The 15805-nt window shown below is 34.2% G+C and overlaps 1 protein-coding gene across 2 annotated transcripts in view; it reads right to left on the bottom strand.

Annotated features, from left to right (window-relative positions):
• GPC5 (glypican 5) overlaps positions 1-15805 on the bottom strand; it is a 1466403-nt gene that overhangs the window by 945824 nt on the left and 504774 nt on the right. For both annotated transcript variants that reach the window (XM_050766965.1, XM_050766966.1), the window contains exon 6: positions 4319-4439. In XM_050766965.1, the coding sequence (XP_050622922.1) occupies positions 4319-4439 (121 nt within the window). The remainder of the gene's footprint in view (positions 1-4318; positions 4440-15805) is intronic.

Genomic DNA, 15805 nt, shown 5'->3' with positions numbered 1-15805 from the left:
TTTTTGTTGTTGTTGCTGTTGTTGTGAGACAGAGTCTCTGTCTCCTGGAGCTAGAATGCAGTGACCTGATCTCAGTTCACTGCAGCCTCTGCCTCCCGAGACATTATTCTTAGAGTAAGAAAAAAATTAATGTTATTAAGTATCTTCTCTGTCCTAGATCAATTGTCTAAGTATATAAAAGATGACAAATAAATTTAATAAAACGTTTTATCCATTCATAGGTTTTTGCAATACAATTTTTTTGTATGATTCCATTGTCTTAGAGTCTCCACTAACAGTTTTGGTGTGAATTTATACTCTAAAGGAAAGGTAACAACCTTATACAATCTCAAGGCTTAAGTACTATCCACATGCTGTGCTTACAAACACACACCTCCAGTTGTGTAGTCTCCCTGAGTTCTGCACATTCCTCTTGGGTATCTAATAAGCATCTCACATTTAACAAAACCACTGATTTTTAATCAATCCCAGGGACTCTCCATCAGACCTACTCTTCTCTCAGAATTCTTTTTATCACTTAGTGGCACTATCATCCCACCAAACCTTGCTATCAACTTTCTTCTACCTCCCAGGCTTCCAATCGATTAACAAATCACAATAACCCCACTTCCAATATATGTCTAAATCAGCTTATCCACTCTTACTATTCCAGTTCCAATTATGTGGTCTTCTGTGTGTACTACTGTCTTTTTTCATTCTTGCATGCAGGGTCAATTTTTCATAGTGAAGTCCTCATAAAACATAAATTAAATTGTATCAGCTTCTGTTTGCAGTTTTTATTTATTTATTAAATTTGTGATTATTTATTTATTTATTTATTTTGAGACAGAGTTTTGCCCTGTCACCCCAGCTAGAGTGCAGTGGAGCCATCTTGGCTCACTGAAAGTTCCGACCCCTGGGTTCAAGGGATTCTCCTGCCTCAGTCTCCTGAGTAGCTGGGATTACAGGCGTGTGCCACCATGCCCGGCTAAATTTTGTATTTTTAGTAGAGATAGGGTTTCACCACGTTGGCCAGGCTGGTCTCAAACTCCTGACTTCAGGTAATCCACCCTCCTCAGCCTCCCAAAGTGCTGAGATTACATGCATGAGCCACTGCACCCCAGTAACTTCCGCTTACAGTTTTTAAATGACTTCTTAGTCCACTTAGGAGGAAAGATAAACTCTTTACCAGAGCCTACTAGACTCCCCAGAGCCTGATGTATGTTTACCTCCTCCCTTTAACTCACTCTGTTTTAGCTGCATGGCCTTCTGTTCTCTGAATAAAATAAACGTATTCCTGCCACAGGGCCTTTGCACCTACTTTTCCTTCTGCCCCAGACATAGTTCTCACAAGTTTTCCTGTGACTCCTTTCTTCTCCTTGTTCAGTATCAACCCAAACATCTCCCCCTGAGTGGCCTTCACCAGCACATTCTTCTTAAAATATCTTTCCCTACCTCATCCTGTTTGGTTTTGTTTATAACATGTGTCGGTCACAATACTGGTTTTATTTACTGTTTATTTACTTTTTTCTTACAATGGAAAACCCATGAGAGCAGGGTTGTGTCTGCTTTATTCACCACTTTAACCTCAGTGCCTGTACAAAACCAGGACCATACTAGAAACTCAGTGAGTATTTGTTGAGTATTTTGAATGAATTAATTATTAAAACATTAAAAAGTGACATTTTCCAAGTAAAAATCTTTATCTATTTCCTTCGTGACTCTAATTGCAGACAATTCAGGGTAGAAATAAGGTTCAGATCAATGGCAGCCCGAAAAAGGTATTTTTGGATGAGTGTATGCAGGCAATTTTTGCTATTATGGCTGGCTTACTTCCATATTCTTTAATACACGTATGTCCCTGTGGTGAGAGATGGCATTTTTCATAGCACAAAGGTGGAAAGTAAATTTAATATCTCTTATGATAAAAAAAATACAGAAAATTTTATACAAACACTAAGAAGTGATCATATAAATCTACATATTAGGATCTGAAACCTATTCCTATGTTGACATCTTCCATGGCCCTACTCCTAAATTAATAAATTCTCACAGAAGGCTATTTTCTGAATCCTTTCATAGCTGACATTGTGGAGGTGCTGTTAGCCATCCCTTGATATTGACAGTACAATAGCCATCCCTGCCAGGGCATATGTGCATTGTCAGTAGTCAAAAGTTTGGCAAAGTAAAACATTTCTCTTCATCTCCAGGAGAGCAGTTTATGAAAGAGCATATTCTTAGGCATTAAAGGTGAATGTTTCAGTGACACCTGTGCAAGACAGAACTTTCTGCTATCCTCTATAAAAATCTAAATTTCAATCATATAATTCTAGCAGACCTTAAAAGGATAGACCTCAAAGGTAGCATTGTATTTGATATTCTCTTGCAACCCCAGAATGAAACTTAAGCATGAATAATTGGAGATCTGCACATTCCTATAAAGATTAAAGAATCGGACTCAAGTTCACACAGAAGCTAAAAAAGAAAGGCAGGATGACTTCCCTCTGCCACCTTGAAAAGGCTATGGCTTTGAAACCTACAAAACCAGAAATGGTGGAGGAGGGGGGCAGTGTTTTGCTGAATGGGCAATAAATATGTGAACCCTCCTCCTAAGGGTTTTGATTATCCTTTCTATCTTGGGTATCTATGTGTTCCTCTGCGAATGTGTTTTCTTATAACGTGCACTTCTTATGGAATAGCACCATCCTTATTATCTGTAATAGGGTTTCCATTCTGCTTTCATCCTGTACATATCTTATTTAAAAAACTGAATAAGTGCCCAGTCAATATGTATATTTATGTATTTGTAAATTATACTTATGTGCTATTGCACTAATATATTACATATATTATATACCTTACTACAACCAAAGAAATATAAAAGAATGAGACTGAATAAATGTGCACTTAAGGTCTGTTTTTCCTTCCTGCACCCTCTGTGAAATGCTTACCCCACTTAAGAAACCACAAAGATATCACCATGTTCTCACAGTGAGATTGTACTCACTCCTCAATGAGAGGAGCTGATTACTATTAAAGCTCTTTTGATTTTATCATCAATTATGCACTCAAATTTTCAAATAATCTAGATGTACATGTTATACTATAGTGGACGATACTGTGAGGTACCAACTGGACCAGCTCAGCAGAGGCTGGGAGGTTTAACTCATCAGTAGTCATGATACCACTTTTCTCTTAGACTTTTCTAATAGAATTTATTTTTGGTTTTGACAGCCAGGGCAAGAGCTCTGTTTTCTACAGGTATCAATGGTAGAATAAGCATTGTTGCCTCGCAGAAGGGAGAAATCTATGGTATTGGACGCCAACCCCCATGTCCTTCTTATGTATCCTTTCCTTGAGATATAGGGACTCTTGTGAAAATGGGAGTCTAAGAACTGGTCTGCAAAAACTTAAGCTTTGTCTTTGCAGAACAATTATGAGAAGTCTACTATTGACTCTTGGATATGTTGTATGCAATAAAAACTCTGTACTATTCAGGTATTGTTTCTGACCCATGATACTAGAAATAAATATCAACTACCCATACAAAGTTTTGCTTAGGAACAATGAAAGTATATTCCAATATAAATTTTTGAAAATGGCTAATAACTAAAACAAAAAATAGGCTTTCTTACCCCAAACATCAATAGATGCAGAATGGAGAGTAATAGTCACAACATGCAACACAATGTTTGGTTCTAATTAATAGACTATTTCAGTGAAATATTATTTTGATAAATATGTTCATGCTTCATTTGCCATGTATTAAAAACAGCAATACACACTCACTTGATGAAAAGTATTATTGAAGACAAAACAGAAGTATTTCATAAACAACCATTTGCTAGATTATAAGATAACATGTAAAAGGTGTTATAGGAAATAAATATTATAAATACATATTATTCATCTATGATCTAATTTGTATCAAAATGCTGCAAAGCTGTCATAGCAACATTCAGAGAATTACCTGAAAGATAACTCTGGCATCTTCTATGGTCTTATATGTGTTTTCTTTAATGGTCACAGTGATTCCCATGTTCAAACTTATTCACTGAAGACAAAGCATATGCTGAGATTCTCACTATTGAAATGCTGAGGCTGAGGCTTGCTTTTCACAGATACAGATTGTCCAGCATTAAAATACCACTGCATATTGACTGTATACAAAAATCATTAAATATTTCCAAATGTCCTGATACAAATAATTCCAAATGTCCTGTTACAATATTTTAGGTAGGATTATCTGATAGGATTAACATATTTATCAAATGTGATAGAAAGTAGCCACTTATTATTTATTACTGAATTTACTAATAAATATAGGATCAGAACTTACCTGAATAACATGCTTCAGTTTATCAATAATCTGATTTATCACAGGATCAGTTCCCTTGACTTTGACTTCGGGATTTCCAGACTGGGCTTTGATTCCATTTCCAACCACACGTTGAGTATAACTGGCAAGGGAAATGTGAAAGATATATGACTTAGTACCTGACCAGAGTATTATCTGCCACAGCTGTGTGAACATATTTCAGGTCAGAATTTCCTCCTTCAGAGAATACACCAATGTATTTTTCTCTTGGCACAGAAATGCTTATCGTGCCATTAGATTATTCTAAAAATAATGTTATTCACTCAATGGACCCAAGCAAAAATTAAATTTCTTTTCTAATACTACTTAACAATATGCTACAAAGAGTTAATATATATCTCACTTTGTTATAAGGTCTTGCTGCATTATACATATGTCTGCACCCATATTGTCTAAGTCAGCTTATGTTATGCAGTTCCTATCCTATTTTTTAAGTATTAGGCTACTATATATTACATATATACACACTACTATATATATAGTAGCCTAATATATATAATATATAGTAGTATATATACATATATAATATATAATTACATTATATATTTTATATAGATATATGCACATATATGTATACATGTATACATTATATATGTATATTATATGTATATATACTGCAGCACATATATACTATATATGCATAATTATATATAATACATATACAATATATAGTATAATATATACATATATAGTACATATGTATACATGTATATAAAATATATGCACATATATGTAATATATATGTATGTATATATTATATGTATGTATACTAGCCTGATATATATATTTTATATATATATTTCCTAATTAGCTCCTCCAAGTAATAAGTGATGAAACTTTTTAATAATGATAATATCAGTTGGACATGATAAAAATAACGTTATTAATAAACCTTTTGATTTTTTAAATAAGCTTGAACCCATTTCTTTTTGCAGGCATAGAGGGACTTAGAGTTAAGAATTCCAGTATTCATTAGGGATTTGGCAGTATCCACCAATAACAAACAGTATAAGGAAAACAATTATACCTATGTTGTTAATGTGTAATAATATTCTTTATTTTCGAAAAATAAAATTTTATTTTTATATATATATACACATATATATATATACACACACACACACACACACATACACACAGAAGAGAGAGAGCGCATCTCTTAAATCCTTTGTGGCACTGGTATGTTATTCTTTACTCTCCCAATATTCCAAGCAGATAACACACGTGGCATATATATATATGATATATATAAAATATATTAAATATATATAAATTATATAACTTTACAAATCAATATCATAAACCATAACTGTAAAAGTTTAAATAATCAAATATATAAGGAACTGAAATCTGCAAAATATTTTCTAAGTAGAGGAAACAATCCGCTTTCACTTAGGTTCACCTAAACAAAGATCTGGTACGTCATGTGGTGTGTAAAAGGGTCATTTCACAAGTGGTGAAAGCCATTTGAAATTTCACTACCTTCCCCAAATTACAATCGTATAATGTCAACTTAGAATTAATAAATATATTTAAATTCATTAGTCACAAAGATGTCTTAAGTGCATGCTATATTCCAACTCCTGTACTAAGTGACTAGAATTATAAGAAGGTGTAAGACTCAATTTTTGTCCTCATAACGCTCATTACTTAACCAGGAATATAGCAATTAACTCATTCATTTGTATGTTTATTCATTACATTTTATTACATTTAAAAAATACCATAGATTTCAGCAATATAAATACCCTTATTTGCCTGGAAGAATAGCATAATATAAATACAACTCAACAGTTAAAATACAACATTATGAAAGTAGTTGGAAGGAACTGCACATGCCAAGCATGAGGAAAGATAGGACAGGTAGTAGACATTCTGGATATGGAGAAGTCCATTTGGACTCAGACTAGGGAAAAACTAAGAGAGAAGTTGTAACTTTTAGGTAGCCTTAGATGTACTGAGGTAAGAAGAGGCCAGCTGTGGTATGGTTAATGAGAACTTCAGGGCAAAGGATGTCATCCCAGCAAGGAAAATGGAAAAGGTACGTGAACAAAGCAGACAGGGAGAACGGACCTCTATTCACAAAACAGAGAGTACAAATGGTGGAAAGCAATGGATAGAGGGCCACACTCCAAAGATTCCACCTTGAATATTTAAGATTCTCCATTTAGTGAGATAATGGATTCTGGAGACTCAGAATGGGGAAGTTGGCGGCGGGGGGAGGGCAATGGATAAAAAACTACATGTTTGGTACAATGTACACTACTCGGGTGACAGGTGCAATAAAACCTCAGACTTCACCATTATACAAGTCATCCGTGTTACCAAAACCACTTGTGCTCCAAAAACTATTGAAATTAAAGAGACATTTAAAAATTAAAACAAACACTATCATCTGAGTAATTTGTTTGCTTACATTAAATATCATAATACTTTTCAGCAAATACATTCTAATTTTAATGTAACTTTCCTTCCCTATATTTGAGCAGAGTATTGCAGTATCCATAAACACCCTCTGAATTTTCTACAGAAACAGAAAAATCTTTGAAGAAAATAAAAGAAGGTTCTATGTTTGAGACTGTGGCTATATGAAAGGGGTTTCAAGAAATATGCAGTTCTTTCCAAGACAATGTACTACCAGTGACCAGTTTTAAGAATTGGATTGAACATTTCCTAACTAGGTCCTTCAAGTAATAATAAGTGATTAAACTTTTTAATAATGATAATATCCATTGGACATGATAAAAATAATAATATTAATAAATCTTTTGATTTAAAATATAACCTTGAACTCACTTCTTTTTATAGGCATGGAGGGAGCTTAGAGTTAAGTATTCTAGTATCTGTTAGGGATTTGGCAGTATACATCAATAACAAATAGTAGAAGGAAACCCATTATTCTTTATTTTAGAAAAATAAAATTTTATACTCATATATATGAGTATAAATATGTGTGTTTATATACAGATATATAAAAAGAGAGAGAGAGAGTAACCGTCTCTTAAATTATCTGTAGCACTGCTGTGTTATTCTTTATACTCCCAATATCCCAAGTAGATTGCACATGTGGCTCTTTTATTAATGTGTTGAATATTCATAATGATAATGAATAATATGAATAAATAAATAGATAAGTGCATAACTACAATTTAGGCATTGCTTTACTCTATCTAGAGTTTGTCAATTCATGATAAACATCTTTTGGTGATCATGAATAAGAAACTCATAGACCTCATGTACAGGAAGCCTGATTGACTAAGGCCACTTGCTGCTTCACTCTAAAATCTATTTCTGCATCTGCCCCTCAGTCAATGACTGAGGGCAGCAGGATTGCTAATGCAGATCCCTCATTAGGAGACACAGGGTCTCTCTGAGGACCAGACTTGGCTCAGGATTCCCTAAAGACTTTTCTTACCCTTCCTTAGACTGTACTTCATGCTCCAGTGCTTCCACCCAACCTTCCTTTCCTCTTTCCTTCACTCTAGTTCAGACTCTCCTCACAGCTGAGGGCTCTTCCAGGCTTACTCAGCTTCCTCTCCATTTTCTCTCATAGGAGTTTCCCTTAATAAAATCCTCTTGTGTTTAACCCCTTTTCAACATCTACCTCTTGGAGGACCTGGACTAAACCACCATATAATATTTGTATTATAATTACTCCCATTCTACAGGTTGAGAATCTGGGATCTGGATAGATTAAGTAACTTAAGTTACTCAAGTAAGGCCACACCATGTATATAAAGTGTGCTGCAAGGAACATCCACTCCAAAATACAACCACTAATAAGTATCAATCCTGAAACCAACTAATAAAAAGTAAAGATACAATTAGCGTGGTGCGAAGTGTTATTTTTTTTCTTTAATTACATTTTCTAAGGTTTCACTGTTTATAATTAAGAAGGGATGCATGATTTTCTTCAAAACCCTCCTCAACAAGCCGGGTGTGGTGGCATGTGCCTATAGTCCCAGCTATTCAGGAAGTGGAGGAAAGTGGATCACATGAACCCAGGATATTAATGCTGCAGTGAGCTGTGATCATACCACACTGACCATGTGACCATGAGTATAAAACTCATAGACCTCAAGCCTGGGCAACAGAGCTGCCTTAAAAAAAAAAAAAAAAAAGTAAAACTAGGCAAAACAAAACAACCCTCCTCAACAAATGGTTTCATATAACCAGTTAAACAGTAATATAACAGTTGCTGGCAGGGTGAGAAGAAACTAGCTGACTGTAGGTTTGTCATACGGATTTTCTGTTTCTCCAGAAACACAGATATAATATAGGCAATGAAAACTGAGACTTATCTATTAATTTCAATTAAGCTATTAATTGATTTATGTTATTTACTTACTGACCAGAAAAGTTTATTTAAAAAGGCAGGAATGTTGTTTAATGTTAATCTAAGGAATTGCTTACTTTCTGTTTTTGTTCTTAATTATCACTGTTATTAATACATTAAAATAATATTTAGATAAAATTTATTAGAATTATAGCTGATTGAAAATCTCATTCCAAGTTGTTATATTATTGAATATTTCCGGATCACTCTTCTTATGAGTCATATAAAAAAGGAAAAATACTGCAAAGTAGACACACATTGCTTCAAATGAAATATGATTTAATAAAATCAGTTATTCTCTTCCAGTTATGTAATGTTCAAAATAACCACAATTGAAATAGTGATACATATACATCAGAACAGTTCAAATAAAAAACAGAAATGATACCAAGTATTGGCAAAGATGTGGAGCAACTGGAACTCTCTCCCAATATGGACGGAAATGTAAACTGACAGAAACCACCATTTCCCATGTATGCTAAATCTAACCATATTTTATGACCTTGGGCATATACCCAGCAACATTTACCAAAAGACAGATACATGAATTCTCAGAGAAGCACCATTCAAAATAACCATAAATTGGACATTATATTTGCATAATGATATAGTATATAGCAATGAGAACTAATGAATTATAACTATATGCAAAAAGAGTGACAAACCTTATAAACTAAATATTGAATGAAAGAAGCAAGATACAGAACATATTCTACAATCTAATTGACTAAAAATTTTAAAACTAATCAGTTGTGTTCCAAATCACCCTAAGAGCTGCCCAATGACATAGTGTCTAGAAAAAGTAGTATCAAGTTTCCTGATTTTAGTACTGGATACACAGAAGTGCTAAGTTTGTTTAAAAAACAGTATTGAGATGTACAGTTAAGATTTGAGTAGTTTACTGTTTGTATGTATTTTCAGCCTTATAAAATTATGTTAAAAAGCCTTTTAACTCTTTTTCTTAATATGTTTACAATAGACAAACTTTCATTAAGCCACAGTATACATATAAAAGACCCACACAGGTATGTTTAATATAGACTAAGCGGTTCTGTCATCATTAAATGAGTACTTTAGAATCTAAGTCTGACATAAAACCTTACTTTCCTAAAGACTTTAATTTGCATGTAAAAAAACATGGTCTCTAAATTAATATTTTTTTTGTAACAAAGACTTTTAGTTCCCCTCATGACATTTTAATAAATCACTAATTCCTTCTTTTCCTTTTTAATGTACAAGTAATGGATAAAACATTTCAAAGATCCCTACAGAAGTTTCTTGACTTGAAATATTGTTCACATTACAATGAGAAGGATGGAATAAAACACAAAAAAGATAGACAGGCAAATTTTTTTGTTGGGGAAGTAATAGACCCACCATCTGTGCTTATTTCTTCTAAGCAGAGCTGGGAATGAGTGACAGCAGTTGAATAGGAATACTTGCTCCCCAAGCACTACTTGTTTTTCATTAACAAGGAAAAAGGCAAGCCCTGATATATTTACATTCTACAAAATTGTTTTTAAATGATGATTAACAAGATCTTAGTTCCCTCTCTGTTGAATATATAAAATATTAAAAGGCGTTGTAATAAATCTATATACAGCACGTCAGGAGGAAGTCATTTCTCCTGACTTCACCAAATTGTCCTGTTTAAACCTGATACCATGCCCTATTGGCTGATAGTAATTTTGCTTTATTTAGAATACAACAGAATTTGGCTCAGATTCACACCAAAAGTATAGTATTCTGATGTGCACTACACAATTTCAGGGGGAAACAATATCTGGAATCTGACCCTGGAATTCATTACAAATCAGTTAAAGGGGTCTGTCTTAGAATTTTTTGATAATTGGACTGGGACAGAATGTAAGAATAAATCATTCATAGCAGATGAAGAAAACACTTGATGAGAGCTTTCTTGTTTTACCTTATTGCTATTTCTATCGGGGTTAAAGACAGAATGGGGGCCATGTTGTGGTCATTATTCTTGTTGTTGTTTGATTAGTTTGTTTATTATGTTCTTGTATGACTTGGTTATGTGGCTGGATATTAAAATTCTTTCCATTTCCAGAGTCATAAATCTCCTAATTTCTAGGAGATTAAATATTGGTTTTATCTTTGGTTCTCGTAAAAATGTTGCTATCTTGGCTTAAAAGGAGGTCTGGGAAATACGTTGTATCTACTCATCAGTGAAGTGAACTGCTTCTACAAGAATAAATTTTCCATTCAAACTATTTCTAGGCATCCCTTCCTAGTTCTGATAGCAAATGTGAAAACAAGTACTAGAGATTTGGTTTTTGTAAGTTTCCTCAAATACTCGGGAAATACTGGATTTCATTGTCGAGTGAGTGTTACCTTATGTACATTCAGCTTGTACACAGCACTTTTTCTCTACGTTGACAGTCCTAACCCTTGAAATCTCAGAATGGAAAAGAGTTATATGATTGATTTTATGTGCCAGGTTTATGGGAATAACCTTTCATGGAAGATAGGAGGCTTACAGGGGATTTAGAGAAAGGAGACATCTGTGGAATCAATTCAGTATGATAAAGCCTTTTGTGATCCCACTATCTCACTTCAATTGTTGAGCCACAAAACTACTTTTAAGTTAATCTCTAACATTTATTTGGCTTTATAATTACACATAAATAATGTCAAAATTTGACATCTATGGTTTTAAACTTAATAATGAAGTCAAAATAAATGGAATTAAGGAGAGCTTATTGTGATCTTTATTGTCATTTATATATAACAAATTTCCTATTAAGAATATAATATTTTATGATATCTTATGGATGTCATTAACATTAATAAAGATATTATCATGCTTTGTACAGAACCAACCCGAAAATTTTACCATACCACTGCAATAAATAGAATAAAAACATGTTCAGAAAGACTTAGAAACTCATTAAAGAATGGATATTAATCACTCTTCACACTAACTCCTCATTTGGCAAGGTGTGAATCTACACATGCCAGTTTAGTCAGGTGGCAGGTAAGTAGTCCCATTGCATTTCATACAATAAGCAGCTGTGTGAATTTGAAAGATAATATTTTCACATGAAAAACTAATGACTGCACATAATTAATCAGTAGTGTTTGGGAAGCTGTCCTTTCAAAAAAAATTAACTATCTAATTAAAAAGTAACACAAATGAACATTTGCCTATGTAAAAAAAATAGAACATTGCTTAGCTTTTCTTAAACCCCTCCCCAATCTTACCAAGAAAGAATAAATATCTTTATTATAGTCAAAGATCTGTTTTTATGGTTTTAAATTTTTTAATCAAAAATTCAAAGCAAATGATAATAAATCTTCAATTTATAATTATCCTAATGTGATTCAAAGTGACTGTCCAAATATAAAATGATCAATTATAACTATAGTCAATCACACATAATGCTATATGAGTTTGAAATGTTCTACTAACTTGCCTTTTCCAGGAATGCATTTTAAAATTAAGTCTTGTAAGTTGGATTCCTAGGTGTTTTATTCTATTTGAATTTGTGAATGGGAGTTCACTCATGATTTGGCTTTCTGTTTGTCTGTTATTGGTGTATAAGAATGCTTGTGATTTTTGCACATTGATTTTGTATCCTGAGACTTTGCTGAAGTTGCTTATCAGCTTAAACTTTGGACTGAGATGATGGGGTTTTCTAAATAAACAATCATGTCATCTGCAAACAGGGACAATTTGACTTCCTATTTTCCTAATCGAATGCCCTTTATTTCTTTTTCCTGCCTGATTGCCCTGGTCAGAAATTCCAACACTATATTGAATAGGAGTAGTGAGAGAGGGCATTCCTGTCTTGTTCCAGTTTTCAAAGGGAATGCTTTCAGTTTTTGCCCATTCAGTATGATATTGGTTGTGGGTTTGTCAAAAATAGCTCTTATTATTTTGAGATATGTACCATCAATACCGAATTTATTGAGAGTTTTTAGCATGAATGGCTGTTGAATTTTTTCAAAGGCCTTTTCTGCAGCTATTGAAATAATCATGTGGTTTTTGTCTTTGGTTCTGTTTATATGCTGGATTACGTTTATTGATTTGCGTATATAGAACCAGCGTTGCATCCCAGGGATGAAGCCTACTTGATCGTGATGGATAAGCTTTTTGATGTGCTGCTGGATTCAGTTTGCCAGTATTTTATTGAGAATTTTTGCATCGATGTTCATCAGGGATATTGGTCTAAAATTCTCTCTCTCTTTTTTTTTTTTTTTTTTTTTTTTTTGGTGTGTCTCTGCCAGGCTTTAGTGTCAGGATGATGCTGGCCACATAAAATGGGTTAGAGAGGATTCCCTCTTTTTCTATGGATTGGAATAGTTTCAGAAGGAATGGTAGCAGCTCTTCCTTGTACCTCTGCTAGAATTCGGCTGTGAATCCATCTGGTCTTGGACTGCTTTTGGTTGGTAGGCTATTACTTATTGCCTCAATTTCACAGCCTGTTACTGGCCTATTCGGGGATTCAACTTCTTCCTGATTTAGTCTTAGGAGAGTGTATGTGTCAAGGAATTTATCCATTTCTTCTAGGTTTTCTCGTTTGTTTGTGAAGGACCTCTTCAAGGAGAAATACAAACCACTGCTCAATGTAATAAAAGAAGACACAAACAAATGGAAGAACATTCCATGCTCATGGATAGGAAGAATCAATATCATGAAAATGGCCATACTGCCCAAGGTAATTTATAGATTCAATGCTATCCCCATTAAGCTACCAATGACTATGTTCACAGAATTGGAAAAAACTACTTTAAAATTCATATGGAACCAAAAAAGAGCCCGCATTGCCAAGACAATCCTAAGCCAAAAAAAAAGGTTGAGGCATCATGCTACCTGACTTCAAACTATACTACAAGTCTACAGTAACCAAAACAGCATGGTACTGGTACCAAAACAGAGATATAGACCAATGGAACAGAACAGAATCCTCAGAAATAATACCATACATCTACAACCATCTGATCTTTGACAAACATGATAAAAACAAGAAATGGGGAAAGGATTCCCTATTTAATGAATGGTGCTGGGAAAACTGACTAGCCGTAAGTAGAAAGCTGAAACTGGATCCCTTCCTTACACCTTATACAAAAATTAATTCAAGATGGATTAGAGACTTAAATGTTAGACCTAAAACAATAAAAACCCTAGAAGAAAACCTAGGCAATACCATTCAGGACATAAGCATGGGCAAGGACTTCATGTCTGAAACACCAAAAGCAATGGCAACAAAAGCCAAAATTGACAAATGGGATCTAATTAAACTAAAGAGCTTCTGCACAGCAAAAGAAACTACCATCAGAGTGAACAGACAACCTACAGAATGGGAGAAAATCTTTGCAATCTACTCATCTGACAAAGGGCTAATATCCAGAACCTACAAAGAACTCAAACAAATTTACAAGAAAAAAACAAACAACCCCATCAAAAAGTGGGCAAAGGATATGAACAGACACTTCTCAAAAGAAGACATCTATGCAGCCAACAGACATATGAAAAAAATGCTCATCATCACTCACCATCAGATAAATGCAAATCAAAACCACAATGAGATACCACCTCACACCAATTAGAATGGCGATCAAAGTCAGGGAACAACAGGTGCTGGAGAGGATGTGGAGAAACAGGAAAACTTTTACACTGTTGTTGGGACTCTAAACTAGTTCAACCACTGTGGAAGACAGTGTGGTGATTCCTCAAGGATCTTGAACTAGAAATACCATATGACCCAGCCATCGCATTACTAGGTATATACCCAAAGGATTATAAATCATGCTGCTATAAAGACACATGTACACGTATGTTTATTGCAGCACTATTCACAATAGCAAAGACTTAGAACCAACCCAGATGTCCATCAATGACAGACTGGATTAAGAAAATGTGGCACATATACACTATGGAATACTAGGCGGCTATAAAAAAGGATGAATTTGTGTCCTTTGTAGGGACATGGTCACAGCTGGAAATCATCATTCTCAGCAAACTATCGCAAGAACAGAAAACCAAACACCACATGTCCTCACTCATAGGTGGGAATTGAACAATGAAAACACTTGGACACAGGAAGGGGAACATCACACACTGGGGCCTGTTGTGGGGTTGGGAGATGGGGGAGGGATAGCAGTAGGAGATAAACCTAATGTAAATGACGAGTTAATGGGTGCAGCACACCAACATGGCACATGTATACATACATAACAAACCTGTACATTGCGCACATGTACCCTAGAACATAAATTATAATTAAAAAGTTATAAAATAAAAATAAAAATAAATTAAATTAAATTAAGCCCTTCTCAGTAAGATCAAGGCTATCCTTCATGGATTTATGATGATAGATAATCACCACTTTGTACTGATTTGCTGTCTCATGTCACTGTCTGATGCCAACATATGAAAGTAAATATGCTATTTAAGGGAAAACGATTATCTGAATACTAATAAATTAAATGCTATTTTAAGCCAACAACAAAGTGATTTAGGGCACAGATTTTATTTAACTAACTTTTCATTAGAAGCATTATAAAATTCTGAAAGATTCTAGAATCTTATAGAGCTTTTTCGTATTTTTTTCAAATGTAATCGACACAAGCACGAATTAAATTTCATATTTAAAAAGCTTCTGGCTACATTAAAACATACTTTAAAATTACTTGCAAGATACGATAATTCTAAGATTACTAACATATCATGCAAATGAAACACCCTGGTACTTCCTACCAACACATGATATAATAAAATCAAGAAGAACTTCTGAATTAGAATGTAGTAGTTGCCTATGGCCATCATACCTAATTATCACAAACTTGGTGGGTTAAGAGAACAGAAATATATTCTCTCACAGTTCTAAACCCTGGACCTCTGAAATCAAGATGTTGGCAGGGCCATTCTCCCTCTGAAGAGCCTCTGGAGGAATTCTCCCTCACTCCTGGCAATCCTTGGCCTTCTTTGATTTGTGACTGCATAACTCCAATTTCTGTCTCCATCTTCTCATGACTTTCTCTGTGTGTGTCTTTTCCTGTGTCTTATAAGGACATTTACATTGGATTTAGGGCCCTCCTTCATCCAGGATGACCTCATCTCAATCCTGAGTTAATTATATCTGCAA

This window comes from Macaca thibetana, chromosome 17 (genome assembly GCF_024542745.1).
Source record: "Macaca thibetana thibetana isolate TM-01 chromosome 17, ASM2454274v1, whole genome shotgun sequence".
Classification (NCBI taxonomy): Eukaryota; Metazoa; Chordata; class Mammalia; order Primates; family Cercopithecidae; genus Macaca; species Macaca thibetana.
This window is presented reverse-complemented; position numbering and strand designations above follow the sequence as displayed.